Source organism: Chiloscyllium plagiosum, unplaced genomic scaffold (assembly GCF_037043375.1).
Source record: "Chiloscyllium plagiosum isolate Xiang-an unplaced genomic scaffold, Cpla_swu_hap1 HiC_scaffold_47, whole genome shotgun sequence".
Classification (NCBI taxonomy): Eukaryota; Metazoa; Chordata; class Chondrichthyes; order Orectolobiformes; family Hemiscylliidae; genus Chiloscyllium; species Chiloscyllium plagiosum.
Genome location: NW_028270185.1, coordinates 6,941,523 through 6,958,461, shown reverse-complemented (window position 1 = coordinate 6,958,461; position 16,939 = coordinate 6,941,523). Strand labels below are relative to the sequence as shown.

Below are 16,939 nucleotides of genomic sequence, written 5' to 3'. Positions count from 1 at the left end.
AGAGATGGGTCAAACACAGGCAACTGGGACTAGTTTGGTATGGGAACATGGCTGGCGTGAACTAGTTGCTTTATGATGAAAAAGGCCCTTTGGCCCATCTAGTCTGCACCATTCAAAATCCACCACCTCACTATTCTAATCCCACTTTGCAACACTTGGCCTATAGCCTTGGTATCGCAAGTGTATTTCTAAATCCTTCTTCAATGCGATGAGGGTTTCTGTCTCTCCCATCCTTAGGGGGAGTCCTAGAACCCCCACCAACCCCTCCACAAGTGACAGCTTTCCTTCTGCAAAAGATGGCAGTGCTCTGCTGTCCATGGCTGTTTCCACACAAGTTTGGAGATTTATGGTGTAGCTGCATTGGTGAACCTACGACCTCCTGGATCGGCAGTCCAGTTCTGTAACTACTGTGTTGCTGGCTATTGGCCAGACCTGCAGTTATGCTTTGTCTCTGTATGGCACATTTGGCTACTCACACTGCTCCCTCTCTTTCTATCTTTCAGTTTTGCCAATCTGGGTATTCAGTGCATGAAGAAGAAAGAAATTGGGAAAGCCCTGGAACACCGACTGAAACTTGGGATCGATCCTTTCAATGGTGAGTCAGAGTTTGTGTGATTTGTTTTTACAAAAAGCACGTTGTTTTTAGTTCAGTCAACTTTCACAGTGACAATTAAGTACTGTAGGTCAGAAAGACCCATGGAGTGCAAGTAGAGAAACCTCTGGGGGCTGTGCTGAGGAAGGGTCACTGGACCTGAAACGTTAACTCTGATTTCTCTTCACAGATGCTGCCAGGCCTGCTGAGCTTTTCTGGCAACTTCTGTTCTTGAACCTTTGGAAGGGACAGGACTTTTTTTTTAAATAAAAGCATGCATGAATTTGCCAACTGAGTGTAGAGCATAGGAATTAGGAACAGGAGTAGGCCAGTTGGCCCCTCAAGACTGCTGATAAGTTAGCAGGCTGATATCTTCATAGTCTCGACACTAGTTTCCTGCATCCTGCCCCTACCCCCAAAGAAATTTTCTCCCTAGTGGATTAAAAATCATTCTCCTTCAGCTTTAAAGGTGTATTTTTTAAAATAAATTGTTAACGGGACGTAGGTGTTGCTGGATAGGCCCCAAGAGGATAGTCAAACACAGGAACAGAAAACATAGGAGCTGGAGTGGGCTGATCATCAGTCCCTTGTTCCTGCTTTCATCCATAAGCTTTCATCCCTTTAGCACTAACAATGATATCTAACAAAGAATCCACTCCGTTGCTGTGGGTCTGGAGTCACAGGCGAGGCAAGGATAGCAGATTTCCTATCCCTAAGGAACCAGATGGCTTTTTACAATAATTGAGTGTAGTTCCATGGTCACCATTGAGCCAGCTTTTAATTCTATAATTTAATTCTTAATTCAATCATGGGAGATGGCTGGGCATCACTGCATTTATTACCCCCAACCTTAAATGCCCCTCAAGAAGCTGGTGGTGGTGGTGAGCCACGTTTTTTAAACCAGCACAGTCCATATGGTGCAAGTAAGTCCACAGTCCTGATAGAGAAAGGGGTGTATCAGAATGACAGTGAAGGAACAGCGAGATATTTCCAAGTCAGGATGGTGAGTGGCTTGAAGGCGAACTTGCAGGGGATGGTGTTCCCATGTATCTGCCACCCTTGTCCTTCTAGATGGTAGAGATGATGGATTTGGAAGTTGCTGTCAGTGAAGCCTTGACGAATTTCTGCAGAGCAGTTTGTACATGGTACTCTTTGCTACATCAGTGACGGATGAGATGTTCAACACGTGTGTGTGTGTGTTAATGCTTTTGCATGTGTGTGTGCTTACCTCTGCGTGTGCTCACGAATGTGTGCTGTATATGCAAGTGCTTTTTCCAGCTCTCCACTCTCCATGACTCTAATCTCCTGCATGTGCAGTCCTCACTTTCGCCTACATTGCAAGTATGCACTTGCCTGTGTGTGTGTGTGTGTGTGTGTGTATGATCATGTGCATGTGTGTGCACATGCATGTGCATGTCTTTCTGGATCTCAGGATGTGTGTGTCTGAGAGTGTTTGTGTGCAGATTCCTATGTGCCAGTTCATGCATGGGGATGAGTATGTCTGAGTGTGTGTGTGTGCCTTTGAGTTCGGGTGTGTGTGTGTGTATGTATATACTAAGAGAATGATGGACAGACTCCCTGGGTTTTTCCAGTCGTTACCAAGGTCCTTGTTTGCAGCTCAATTTCGCTTAAATTTGGCAGGAGATGCAAATCCCCTTGTGCCTTTTGGAACCAGCTGGTTTAGCTTGCTATTAGTTTCTAACGGTTATTGTTGCTACGTGACAAAGATAGAGAGTTAAATTTAACGGCTAAGAGACCACAGAGGCTCTCCCATAGGCTGTGGCAACTCGCCAAAACCCCAGGAACAGAGTGACAGAGCAGAGCCAGCACAAACAGGAAGCTTCTCTCTTCACAAATTGTAGATGACTGCTGCTGTCCTCTCCTGTTAAAACAGCCTCGCCCCTGTGGAGTGAAATGATTCATTGGCATAACCACAGCCACTTTATCACTGAGCGCAAGAGGTTACAGGAGTTATAAAGACCCTGGCCCCACTCCTCACTCTCACTGTCTCTTTCTTTCTCTCTCTCTCTCTCTTTCTTTCTCTCTTTCTTTCTCTCTCTCTCTCTTTCTTTCTCTCTTTCTTTCTTTCTCTCTTTCTTTCTCTCTCTTTCTCTCTCTTTTTCTTTCTGTCTCCTCCTTTCAGTCTCTCCTTCTCTCTCTTTTTGTCTGTCAGTTTGTTTTTCTTTCTATCTCTCTCTCCATCTCTCTCTCTCTCTCTCTCTCTCCCCCTCCCACTACTGCACCCCTGGCCTCGCCACACCTCCCTGAGTGCGACGCATCCCAGGTTGTCTGGTACACAGCCAGGTGGGACTGCACTTGCTCTTTACTGGGTCAGGATCATAGCTGTTCTATGTATAATTCACTCCAAAAACTCAAGCACACCACTTTGGCTGAGTTACCATGGTCAATGCTGAAGGAATGCCACACAGCTGGAGATACCACGAGGCATGAAACTATGCCCTTTGACCCTTACTGGTGGGCATTGAGGACAGGGAGTGTGTCTGGATGCATGCCAAGTAACCAAATAGCCTGCCTACACCAATTGTGAGAAATTGAAACTTGGAACCTTTAGAGATTCAGACTCAAGTAACTCACCCCCTGACTCCCCAGAGCCTGTCTACCATCTACAAGGCACAAGTCAGGAGTGTGATGGAATACTCCCCACTTGCCCTGGATGGGGGCAGCTCTAACAATACCCAAGAAGCTCAACACTGTCCAGGACAAGGCAGCCTGTTTGATTGGCACCACATCCACAAACATCCAAACCCTCCACCACCCACTCTCAGTAGCAGTGGTGTGTAACATCTACAAGATGCACTGCAGAAACTCACTGAAAATCCTTGGATAGCACCTTCCAAACCATTACAACCTAGAAGGAAAAGAGCAGCAGATACATGGGAACACCCCCCGCCCCGTGCAAGTTCCCCTCCACTCACCATCCTGACTTGGAAGTATGTCACCATTCCTTCAGTGTCGCTGGTCGAAATCCTGGAACTCCCTCCCCAACAGCATCGTGGGTGTCCTTGCACCACCGCCTTCTCAAGGGGCAATTAGGGAAGGCCAATAAATGCTGGCACAATTGCCTACATTCTATAAATGAATGAAGTGGAATTGGTGTAGTAATAATACGACTGGACGAGGAAGCCAGATGCCCAGGTTGGCTGACAGTGAAATTTGATTTCAATTTAAACAAAAACAAATATAACGCCACCATGTTAACTGATATAAAAACCCATCACTGAATGTCCTTTAGGGAATGAAATCTGCCATCCTTGCCTGGTCCGGCTCATGCGTGACTCCAGACCCACAGCAAATGTGGTTGAATCTTAATTGCAGTCTTAAGGGTAGGGTAATAAATGCTGATTTAGGCAACCATCCAGTGAATGAGTAAAAGAATTGGGGGGGGGAAGAAATGACAGCTACCCCAAGGTCAAAGTGAGGTTGTTTTCTCAAAACAAGAAAGCTCTCCAACGAACATGTGGCATGTCTGCCTTGGCTATCTAACCATCAGTTGCCACAAATGACTCAGGGGCCCAGCAAACCCTCTCTGCCACTGTCTCTTATCAGACACTGTATCTCAGAAGCTCACAGCGCTGGGGAGAGTCCCCAGCTTTTGAGAGTCTAAGTCATTCATCAGGCATCGTGTGTTCATCCATGCCCTTGGTAACTTGGCTTGACTTTAGCCATGCACAAAAAAAATTTGCTGCCTTCCCACTCCTCCTGAATCATTTGAGGAAGGCGAATGCTGACAGGGTGGCAAGATGCAATTTGCCCGAAGGTTCTGAATAATTTGTAGTCTGTTGCCTGGAACAAATAGCTCAACATTATTATTTAGCCAATGGAAGTCACTTGGGAGCAGAAGGCGGGACATTCAGCCCACCTAGCCCGCTTTGCCATTCAATATGACCAAGGCTGATTGTCCACCTCAATATTGTGGCCGGCACGGTGGCACAGTGGTTAGCACTGCTGCCTCACAGCGCCAGAGACCTGGATTCAATTCCTGCCTCAGGCAATTGTCTGTGTGGAGTTTGCACATTCTCCCCGTGTCTGCGTGGGTTTGCTCCGGTTTCCTCCCACAGTCCAAAAATGTGCAGGTTAGGTGAATTGGCCGTGCTAAATTGCCCGTAGTGTTAGGTGAAGAGGTAAATGTAGGGGAATGGGTCTGGGTGGATTGCTCTTCGGCGGGTCGGTGTGGACTTTTTGGGCAGAAGGGCCTGTTTCCACACTGTAAGTAATCTAATCTAATCTTTTCTCCCCTATGTTTCCATATCGACTTTACACCATCAGTCTATCAATCCCTACACAACTATACTTAAAATCTGAGATACTGGGAAGGGCTTTTGCTCCTCAGATGCTGCCTGACCTGCTGTGCTTTTCCAGCACCACACTCTTGACTCTGGTCTCCAGTATCTGCAGTACTCACTTTCGCCTAGAAAATTCTAAAGATTCATCACCCTCTGAGCAACATAATTTCTCCTCATCTCAGACCTAAACGGAATCCCCTTATTTTTAAATTTTGCTCTCTGTTTCTAGGTTTCCCTATGCTGGGAGAAATATCTTATTTGCATATTTTTGTTTCAAATTCATTCATTCACAAGATGTGGGCATCACTGGCTGGGCCAGCATTTATTGCCCATCCCTAATTGCCCAGAGGTCAGTTAAGAGGCAACTACGTTGCTGTGGGTCTGGAGTCACATGTAGGGCAGGTCAGGTAAGGACGGCAGATTCTCTCCCTAAAGGGTATTAGTGAACCAGATGGGATTCATGGTCGTTATTAGACTCGTAATTCCAGATTTTTATTGAATTCAAATTCTAGCACCTGCCGTGGCAGGATTTGAACCTTCCCTAGTTGATCATTTACTGCGTTTACCGTGTTTAAGGAGATTTGTCCACTGCCAGAGGGGACACTAATTGGTGATGCACTTCTGCATAAGGGGTCCACACTGAGGCCCCAGTGGTTGCCTGTCCCAAACCTATTTAGCAGGCACTGCCTTTGCCAGTAATTTATAGCTTTGTTGGGGTTCTGGGGGGCGGGAGAGCAGGGCTTGCTGGTCATTGACCTCTGCTCAGGGCATTCGGGGGGTGGAATTCTTGGCGATGTCAGAAGGCTGACAGAATTCTTGTTTCCTTTACAGTTGGTGACTCTGCGAGGTGTTCGGAAGACGTTGATATGAATGTGGTTCGACTTTGCTTCCAGGCCTTTATCCAAGAGACGAACTTGGCCCTAGCCCCTGTCCTGTCGGATCCAATCTATGACAAAAGTACGGAAGACATTGAGGGATTCATCTTTTTTTTTTGGTTTATGCACCTATTTTTCAGTTGGCATGCTCCCTCAGTCCAAAATCTCCACGCTATATCTCTTCCTTCCCAATTCACACAAACTTAAGAATTAGGTGCATCGAGCCTGCTCCACCATTCAATAAGGCCGTGGCTGATATGTTTGTGGCCACAGTTCCACATTCCCAACTGCCCCTGACTCCCTTGTTTCTAATAAATCGATCTACCTCTGCCTTGCATAAATAAAAAGAACAGTACAACATTTAAGAAATATTTAAATGTGGACTTGTGATGCTGTGGCGTATGAGGCTATGGGTTAAGTGCTGTTTAATATGGAAAGGAGCATCAAAACACAGCCACTACCCATGGACTAGTCCCAGCCAGGGGCCAACAATTCATAGGATCCCTATGGTGTGGAAGCAGGCCATTCAGCCAATTGAGTCCACACCGCTCCTATGAAGAGCATCCCATCCAGACTCAATCCCCCACATTTCCCATGGCTAACCCATGCACCTCTGGACACTGCAGGGCTATTTAGCATGGCCAATCCACCCTAAACTGCACATCTTTGGACTGTGGGAGCAGACCAGAGCACCTAGAGGAAACCCTCTCTGCCACAGACAGTTGCCCTAGTCTAGAATTGAACCTGGGTCCCTGGTGCTGTGAGGCAGCAGTGCTAACCATTGAGCCACTCTGCTGCCCTAATTATGCAGATCCATTCCTGAGTCTGCTTTCTTCTTTTCATTATACCCAGAAGTGCTGAACTTTTTCTTCCCCATCACCAAATCAGCGTGACATTTTATTCCTTCATTTATTAAGCAGTAAATCACCCATGTAGCCAATTGGTTATTGACATGCAAGACCTGTTAAGGACAATGCTAAGTGCCCAGAAGTTGAGGGGGAAAGTAGGGAGAGAGGGAAGCAGAAATAAAGCACTCCACAAGTTGTGGTGCCCTGTGTCTCTCTAGAGGCATCAAGAGTATTGATTGACCCTGCACACTCCCTCTCCAAAGATACTTTGGAATCTGGGTCAACCTGGTTTCTTTTGTATATCTGGAAGTGTTGTCACACAGAACTGAATGATGTTCCCACCACCAAATCACCATGACTTTTCAGTTTTTGTTTTAAGTATTAACCACCACCAACAACCACCCGTGCAGTCAATTAGAAGATTATCTGCAAAGGCCACTGGCTATGCTTTCTAAAGGGCTCAGGTGATACGTTCCAATTGGACAGACTGTTGCCAAGGGAAGTCATATACAACAAGAACCAATGGGGAGATTAATCAGTGATTCCTAATGGGTGGTTTACCACATTGCTGGAAAATGGGATTGGAATAATTAGATGGGTGTATTTGACTCGCACATACTTGATGGGCCGAAGGGCCTTTCCCTCTGTTGCAGACCTCTATAACTCTAATGTAGAGGTATGGTTTCTGCCATTCACCATTCACTTTGTTAGGTAGGTGGAGCTAGATAAACATCTCCTCTGTAACCTCACTATTTCTGTCACCAATTTGCACACAGCAGGATTCCACAAATTGCAATGATATTCACAGCTCAATTTTTTTTTTTGAAAAGTTGCTGGAGGGCATAAATGCTGAGGTCCGTGTGCACTGTGGCTAATTTCCCAGCTCTTCCATGGAAAAGCCACCATGAGACCATTTGGTGCCACCAGTGAGGAAAGATCAGGGATGGGGAGGGAGGCTCATTTGGGATGAGACATTGACAATGAGCCTCCCTCCCCATCCCTGATCTTCCCTCACTGGTGGCAGCAAATGATCTCACCGTAGCTTTTCGGGTGAGACATTAACAAAGACAGCGCCTCAGACAATGCAGCACTGTCTCAGGGCCACAGTGGGATTATGTGGTCAAGTCTCTGGCCTGAAACCTGAATCCACCACCTGCTGTTTTGGCAAATAGTCCCTCGGTGATACAGAACTTAGAGTCATACAGCACAGCAAGAGATCTTTTGGTCCATCTCGTCCATGCCAACAATATCCTAAATTAATCTAGTCCCATTTGCCTGCATTAGGCCTATATCCCTCTAACCACTTCCTGTTCATACACCCATCCAGATGCTTTTTAAATGCTGTAATTGTACCAGCCTCCACTCCTTCCTCTGGCAGCTCATTCCGCACACGCACCACCCTCTGAATGAAAAAGTTGCCCCTTAAGTTCCTTTTAAATCTTTCCCCTCTCACCTTAAACCTATGCCCTCTAGCTTTGGTCTCCCCTACTCTAGGGAAAAAACCTTGGCTATTCACCCTATCCATGGCCCTGCCCCTTGTGTATTGCTTGGGGTGGGGTGGGGAAGGAAAAGAGACATACTATCAAAGCTTTTCACTTTGAACTGATCAGGACAGAAACACAAGAATACCAAATTTCAAAGGGAGCAACAATTTATACTGCATGAGCAAAGTGTGTGGATTGGTTGGCAAGTTGACTCTAGCTGAGGCACTGCCCTGAGCCTGTGGAATTCTCTACCACAGAAACCAGATGAGGCCAAAACGTTGAGTGTTTTCAAGAAGGAGATAGATCTAGTTCTCAGGGCTAAAGGGATCAAAGGGTGAGAAGGAGAAAGTGGGAATAGTGGATCGAGTTGGATGAGCCATGATTAAATGGAATGGTGCAGCAGGCTTGTAGGGCCGAATGGCCTACTCCTGCTCCTATTTTCTATGTTTCTAAGAATCCACTGAGTTTTTGTTTTGTCCCTACACAACTGTTTAATTCAGAAAAAAGATGCAATGCCTGGACATGTTCCTTTTGCCTACAGAGGACACTTCCCTGTGTGAGCCACATTGCTGGATTTACAGTCAGGTTTGCAAACCACTGCTGCGAGGGTGCAGATTTCCCTGGGTTACAGGGATATTGTAGGGTTTACTTTCAAAAGCAGTTCCCAACAACAAAGTTCATTTGTTTAGCATCACTAAAATAAAGCATCTCACGACTGAAACACAAGAAAGAATGACCAAATGCATGATGAACCGTAGGTTTAAGTTAAAAATCACACAACACCAGGTTATAGCCCAACAGGCTTAATTGGAAGCACTAGCTTTCACAGCGCAGCTCCTTCATCGGGTAGGTTTCCTGATGAAGGGCTTTTGCCCGAAACGTCGATTTTTCCTGCTCCTCAGCTGCTGCCTGACCTGTTATGCTTTTCCAGCACCATTCTGATCTAAACTAAGATAGGTTTAAGGGACTAGCTGAGAGGAGGAGAGGTTTAAGTAGCTAACATCAGGGCCTAGGGCCCAGGTAGCTTATGTCAGGACAGCCAATAGTGGAGCGTTTGAAATCGGGGATGTGAAAGAATTGGATAAGTGGAGATTTTGTTCCTAACATTGAACTCACAAAGCTCAATATTTCACTTCTAGAGGCGACTAACACTTCGGAGCTGCGAATCTGTCGCCTGAACAAGGACAATGGGGTTTGCACAGGAGGGGAGGAGCTGTTTCTCCTGTGTGACAAGGTGCAGAAAGGTATTTGCATTTTTCCTGTGGTTCTGCTGAAAGGCAATTGATCCTGAAACGTTTACTCTGTTTGACTTTCTGCACACGCTGTCTCACCCATTGAGTTTCTCCCTTCAGTTTTTATTTCCCACACCTGACATTTGTATTTTGCATTTACGGTTTTGACATTTACATTGTGTCTGTCATCATTGTCTGCTGTCACAATCAGGTTTGTGGTTCTGAGAATATTCAAAGTGTTTCACAGCATCAGGTAGTTGGTTGGGTGAGGATGATTTGGAGGTGCCGGTGTTGGACTGGGGTGTACAAAGTTAAAAATCACACCACACCAAGTTATAGTCCAACAGATTTAATTGGAAGCACTAGCTTTCTGAGCGCTGCTCCTTCATCAGGTGGTTGTCATACTGTCAAAGCTTTTCACTTTGAACTAATCAGGACAGAAACACAAGAATTCCAAATTTCAAATTGTCAACCACCCGATGAAGGAGCAGTGCTCCAAAAGCTAGTGCTTCCAATTAAACCTGTTGGACTATAACCTGGTGATGTGTGATTTTTAACTTGTGTGAGGAAGCAGTCTTATAGTTGTTTTACTTGCTGCGGTGGCTGTAATATCTGCATGTAGCTTTTCGGCTAAAGCAACAACTTGGACTTGTGAGGTATCTTAAGTGAATTGAAACGCTCGAAAGAGCTTCACAGACAGACATTACAGAAAAAAATGAAATATGACACCAAGCGACATGAAGAGATATTAGAACAGTGGTCCAAAAGCTTGGACAAAGAGGCAGGTATTAAAGGAGCCAAGTGATGCAGCGGTTTAGGAAGAGAATTCCCCTCCTAGGGGTTCACACCAGCTGAAGAAACCACCACTAATGCTGTTGTCCTTGAAAGGGACCAAACTTGAAGAAGGCCAGATATCTCTAGGAATTGTAGGGTGGGAGGAGGTGAGAGATAACGAGAAGGGCAGGGAGGCGGAAGTGTTTTAAAATGTGGCTGAGTCTTAAAATTGACTCATTGCTTATTGGGTGCCAGTGTAGTCAGCAATCTCTGGGGTAATAGGGGAACGGGACTTGGTATGTGTTTGGATATGGGCAGCAGAGTTACAAAGAGACACAGGGACAGGAGAAGGCCACTCAGCTCCTTAAAGCTATTCATTCAATTAAATCCTAGCCAATCTATATCTTAACTCATGGAAGAATTGTGGATTGTAAATCGGAGACAAAAACAGAAATTGCTGGAAAAGCTCAGCAGGTCTGGCAGCACTGGTTTCAGGCCCAGTGACCCTTCCTCAGAACTCAGTTAACTCTGATTTCTCTCCACAGATGCTGCCAGACCTGCTGAGCTTTTCCAGCAATTTCTATTTTTTGTCTGTATCCTAATTCTATCTGTTTCGGTTCCATCAACCTTAATATTTTGCCCAAACAAAAATCTATTGCTCTCCTTGACCCTTTGCAGGAGAGAGTTCCATATTTCCACTTCTCTTCCTGTGAAGAAGTGCCTCTTGATACCATCCCTGAATGGACTGGCCCTTATTGTAATGTCAACAAACATGTCCACAGAACTTCACTCTTTTCATCTTTCTCCCTTCTTATATTGGACTTACATTCTATAATTCCCTGCCTTCCCTGCCTCTACCGACCCTATGTAAATCTCTTAGCAATGCTTTAGAGATGCCGGTGTTGGACTGGGCTGTACAAAGTTAAAAATCACACAGCACCAGGTTATAGTCCAACAGGTTTAATTGGAAGCACTAGCTTTCAGAGCGCTGCTCCTTCATCAGGTGGTTGTGGAGATTAAGATTGTAAGACACAGAATTTATACCCAGGGAGATAGTTTGATGACATCCTGAGTGCCCCTAAGCTTTGCTTTTTTTTAAAAAATGTTGGATGGTAGGGACAGGAGAGATGTGAGAAAAGTCAAATTGTGAACGCTAGAGGGTGGGGAGAAAGCATATCTTTTCAATAATCGTCTCTTCCTCATGCAGAAGATATTGCCGTCGTCTTCTCAAGAGGCAACTGGGAAGCAAAGGGAGTCTTCTCCCAAACCGATGTTCACCGTCAGATCGCCATAGTCTTCAAAACGCCGCCGTATTGTGACATCGACATCCAGGAACCCGTCACCGTGAGGCTGCAGTTGTACCGCCCCTCTGATAAGGAATACAGCGAGTCCTTTGAGTTCCGTTACCTCCCAAAGCTAAATGGTAGCGTACCGAAACAGATCGGCAAACTCCTGAGTGTTAACAAACGTGTGGGACGGGATAGCTTGGGTCAAGAGCAACGTCGACGATAGAATCTGTTTGTTGCATCTATCCTCCCACATTCGCTTTCTCTTCCCTGTTGGGCAGTGATTGGAAGGATTAGCAGACTGATTAACAGCATCACATTCTTCCATGGCCAAGAAGCTCTGGGCTGGGACTCGAACCCACAGCCTCTGGCTCAGGGACAGGGATACCACCACCACACCAACAGACCACCTAATGGGGTAGAATAGAGATGCAGCAATAGGAGAACTTTGAGCGATGCCAATGTGCGAACTGCTGCACACGTGCTGAATGTGTCTGATACGTATGTACAAACAAGCAAGTTAGGAGTAGGCCATCCAGCCCTTCGAGCTTGCGCTACCATTTAATAAGACCATGGTGGCACAGTGGTTAGCATTGGGTTCGATTCCACCGTCAGGTGACTGTGCAAACTCATACAGACATTCTCCCCGTGTCTGTGTGGGTTTCCTCTGGGTGCTCTGGTTTCCTCCCACAGTCCAAAGATGTGTGGGTTAGGGTGAATTGGCCATGCTAAATTGCCCCATAGAGTCCCAGGGATGTGTTAGTTAGGGTTAAATATAAAGTAATAAGGTAGGGGAATGGGTTTGGGTGGGATACTCTTCAGAGGGTCAGTGTGGACTTGTTGGGCTGAAGGGCCTGTTTCCACACTGATCCCGCCATGTTTCCGCCATGATCTATTGTGGATCTGAGTGTAACCTCAGCTCCATCTTCCTACCTACCCCCGATAACGTTTATCCACTCGATTATCAAGAATTGATCCACTGCTGCCTTTAAAATATTTGAAGGCTCTTCTTCCATCAACTTTTCAGGAAGAGAATTCCAAAGACTCATCACCTTCTTTGAGAAAGAAAAAATGTCTTAAATGGGCAATCCTTTATTTTAAAATTGTTCCAGATTCTCCCACGAAAAAAATCCTCTTCACATCTACATGTTCAAGCCTCCTCAGCATCTTGCATGTTTAAATCAATTATAGAATTGCATAGACACGAGGAGGCCATTGGGCCCTTGTGCTGTCTCCCCATTCGCACTATTGGATGATTTTCACTCCCTCGTGCTCCTGCCCCCATGGTCCTGCAAACGTTTTGAGTTTTAAATTTGCCCACAATGCCCTTTGGGCAGCCATTATTGTATTTGTCTCCACTGCTGCCTTAAGCAATGGCTTCCACATTGCAACAGGTCAACCCTTTGAGCTGAAGGGCACAGTGTAAATATTTGGGATGGTCATGCGCAAGTTTTTAAGGTGGTACTCTGGGAAGGTGTTCTGTGTGATTACCCTCTGCTGTTTCTGCTTTCTGACAGATGCCTATGGAGTTCGGAGCAAATGCACGAGAAAGATCAAGTTCCCTTCAATCAACACCTTAATGGGTGAGTTCTGAGTTCAGTGCTGTCTGGATTTAATCATTCACGTCTGCTTTTGCTCTGTTGAATGGATGGGTTCATTTGGAATTGTTGTGGTGTCATCCGTGGTATCTCAACTCTTCCTGTGCCCTTAGTGCAGTAGAAGACACTGAGGAGTTTAACAGGGAAGCAGTGATGTATAGCCAACAGAATAGGTGATGTTAAGAGGAGCGAGATGGTGGTGTTAGGTTCTTTTCGTGAGGTTTCACGCATGAGATGCAATCCGCACAGACCAATTTCTGCAAACAGTTAGAGTTTATTAAAGCTTGTACAAGCTAGGTGACAGCTCCCCCCCCCACCCCTTTGACATTCTTCGGTCACACAAAGGTGAGCCAAAATGAGGCCTTGAATAACGGAAAGACACCCCTGTTATACAGGTCAGTTGGTAATGCTCACAGGTACGGTGGCATGGTGGCACAGTGGTTAGCACTGTTGCCTCACAGCGCCAGAGACCTGGGTTCAATTCCTGCCTCAGGCGACTGACTGTGTGGAGTTTGCACGTTCTCCCCGTGTCTACGTGGGTTTCCTCCGGGTGCTCCGGTTTCCTCCCACAGTCCAAAGATGTGCAGGTTAGGTGAATTGGCCATGCTAAATTGCCCGTAGTGTTAGGTTAAAGGGGTAAATGTAGGGGTATGGGTGGGTTGCGCTTCAGCGGGTCGGTGTGGACTTGTTGGGCCGAAGGGCCTGTTTCCACACTGTAATGTAATCTAATCTAATCTAGGTACTCTGGCCACTCCCAGCCCCCATAACCTCCTGTTACCCCAGATGCAATGGTAGGATGAGGTCATCCTTGGAGATAATGTAAATGTAAATGCCCTAATCCTGGGGAATCATTATGCAAACGATTTCCTGACTCGGTGATTCTCCTAGACGATGTAGGCGTGGGTATGTCCTAGCTTCAGGGTGGCCCGACAAAGGAGTTCTGGCTCCGCTACTTCCCCGGACAATACCTCAGTATTGGGGGATGATCACGCAAACGAATCTGATTGGCTGGGGGTTGGCTATGAAAGTATTTCTGAATGGAAGGGACTGTCTGAGAGTTTAATTTGATAATAGCAGTAGGAGAGTAGTAAATGGCCAAATGAAGTGTGGATTACAATGGACACTCATCCAAATTCCTGCATGAATGTTGCGCCCCCCACCCCCACTTCCAGAACGTTCAGCTTCTGGAGAAAGACAGTACAGTTTAACCCTTTAACATTACATTAACGTCCAGAGAAATAATACAATTTAATCTTTTAACATTACAGTGGCATAGTGATAATATCATTGGGTTAATAATCCAGGCCCTCCGGTTAATGCTTTAGGTTCAAATCCCACTGTGGCAGATGGCAAAATTTTAATTAATTAAAAACTCATCTTAAATACAAAGCTAGCCTAATGTCGACCATGGAATCTTTGACTGTTTTGTAAAAGTAAGAACTAATATTCTTTAAGCAAAGGGAATCTGCCATCCTTGCCTGGTCTGGCCTACATGTGACCCACAGCGACTTGGTCATCTCTCAAACTGTTGTCTGGGCAATTCGGGATGGGTAATATATGCTGACCTAACCCAGTGACACTCACATCCCATAAATGAATATTAATAAAAATGATTACAATTTCAGTTCAAGGGAGTTGAAGAATTTTCCAAGGCACACAGAGTGGCACAAGGGGAGAATGTTACAGGGATACAACCCTGGAGGTCTACACAGTGATGGGTGAAATGACAGAGAATGTATCTTTTATTAATTCATTGATGGGATGCGGACATCACTGGCTGGGCCAGCATTTATTGCCCATCCTTGATTGCCCTGAGGGCAGTTAAGAGTCAACCATATCGCTGTGGGTCTGAAGTCATATGTAGACCAGACAAGAATGGCAGTTTCCTCCCCTAAAGATAATTAGTGAACCAGATGGGTTTTTCCTGATAATCGACAATGGATTCACAGTCATTATTAGACTCCTATATCCAGATTTTTATTGAAGTCAAATTTACCATCAGTCAACATAGGATTCAAATCCAGGTCCCTCGAACCTTACCTCAATAGTTCAGCGATAATACCACTAGGCCATCACCTCTCCTTCTCAAGGGCAATTAGGGATGAGCAATAAATGCTGGTTTTACCATTGGTACCCTCCATATCTTATGAATTTTGAAGAAAGGGAACTTTTAGAAGTCAGAATTAATGGCATAGTGGGACTAGTAATTCAGAGGCCCAAGCTAATCCTCTGGCCACATGGGTTCAATTCCCACCATGGAATTCAAATCTAATTAATTCACAAATCTGCAATTATAGAATCCTTAAATGTGGATGCAGGCCTGTCGAATCCACACCAACCCTTCGAAGAGCATCCCATCCAGACAAACCCTATCCCTGTGGCCCTGCAATTCCTATGGCCAATCCATCCAACCTGTACATCTTTGGACTGTGGGAGGAAACCGGACCACAAGCTTGTCTCTGCTATGTTGATCACAAAACTACCATTGACTGTTGTTAAAAAAAAAAACCCACCTGGCTCACTAATGTTCTTTTGAGAAGGAAACCGCCATCTTTAACCAGTCTGGCCTACACGTGACTCCAGACCCAAGTGACGTAGTTAAATCTTGACTGGTCAAGCTAAGCCAGTCCATTCAAGGGGCAATTTGGATTGGACAACAAATACCAGCCTTGATGGCAAAGTCCACACCCCTCGAATAAATTTCTTTAAAGTACATTTTTATCACCTGTTAAGTGTGACCCTGGACAGGCCAAGATCAGTCAAAGGCCAACGTTTGGGTGGATTTGACCAGAACAGCTGGAGCGCCCCCAGTCCTTGACTAAGTAGCCCAGGGCCATTATCATCCGAAACTGTAGCCAGGAAACTTGCTTTAACGTCTAACTTCCAAAAGATGACATCCCAGCGAGTGACTCCTTGCAATGTCCCACCCAGCCTGGGGCCTTCAGTTGTCACAGTGAGGTTTGAACCCCTGACAGCCTGAAGCTTTTCCCAAGGTGACAGAAATGAATGCTGAGCAAACCGCCATACTGTTCAACAAACTGATAAGATCCTGCTATTTAAAGTTTCTTTTTTTTCTTTCATTTGACAGGATCCAATTTAGCTTCATCAGAACCAGTAACACGGTTAAAGAATCAAGGTAAGTTTGACTTGAATCATGCCTGGCTACACAGCTCATCAACAGAACTCACATTTATATAGATTAGATTAGATTAGATTAGATTACTTACAGTGTGGAAATAGGCCCTTCAGCCCAACAAGTCCACACCGACCCGCCGAAGCGTATACCACCCAGACCCATACTCCTACACTTACCGCTTCACCTAACACTACGGACAATTTAGCATGGCCCATCCACCCTGACCTGCACATTTTTGGATTGTGGGAGGAAACCGGAGCACCCGGAGGAAACCCACACAGACACGGGGAGAATGTGCAAACTCCACACAGAGAGTTGCCTGAGGCGGGAATTGAACCCGGGTCTCTGGCGCCTTGATTGTAACAAAACAGTGTAAGGCACTTCACAGGTCACCTCGCCACAAAAGAAGATGTGAGATGATCAAAAGCTTTGTCAGAGAACTACGTTTTTAGGAGTGTCTAAAAGAAGGAGAGATTTTGGGAGGGAATTCCAGATGGGGACTGGAGATGGCTTCCATTAATTACCACCTGCAATCTGTATTGTACCGTCAACCTGCAATTACCATGCAGTGAGGGGAATGGACAGAAGTTAGTCAACCAGAGGGGTTATGCTGTTGTGTTTTACCCCCTCACTCTCACCCCATCCTTAGGATTCTGAGTGGGTGAAGCAGTATTGGTATAGGGAGAGGGAGCAGAATTAAGCTGTTCAGTTTGGATCAAAGCAGAACTGACCCTTGCATTCTGCCACAAAATAATCCCACAAGAATTGGGAGACTCTGTTTGTACAGTTTCTTTTGTAAACCTTATAAAT

General features: G+C 45.6%; 1 protein-coding gene across 3 annotated transcripts in view; it reads left to right on the top strand.

Annotated features, from left to right (window-relative positions):
• The window catches only part of relb (RELB proto-oncogene, NF-kB subunit), a 63,690-nt gene that overhangs the window by 25,093 nt on the left and 21,658 nt on the right, over positions 1 to 16,939 (top strand). For all 3 annotated transcript variants that reach the window (XM_043680824.2, XM_043680823.2, XM_043680825.2), the window contains exons 5-10: positions 504 to 595; positions 5,728 to 5,853; positions 9,243 to 9,347; positions 11,317 to 11,532; positions 12,913 to 12,978; positions 16,082 to 16,129. In XM_043680824.2, coding sequence (XP_043536759.1) covers positions 504 to 595; positions 5,728 to 5,853; positions 9,243 to 9,347; positions 11,317 to 11,532; positions 12,913 to 12,978; positions 16,082 to 16,129 — 653 coding nt within the window. The remainder of the gene's footprint in view (positions 1 to 503; positions 596 to 5,727; positions 5,854 to 9,242; positions 9,348 to 11,316; positions 11,533 to 12,912; positions 12,979 to 16,081; positions 16,130 to 16,939) is intronic.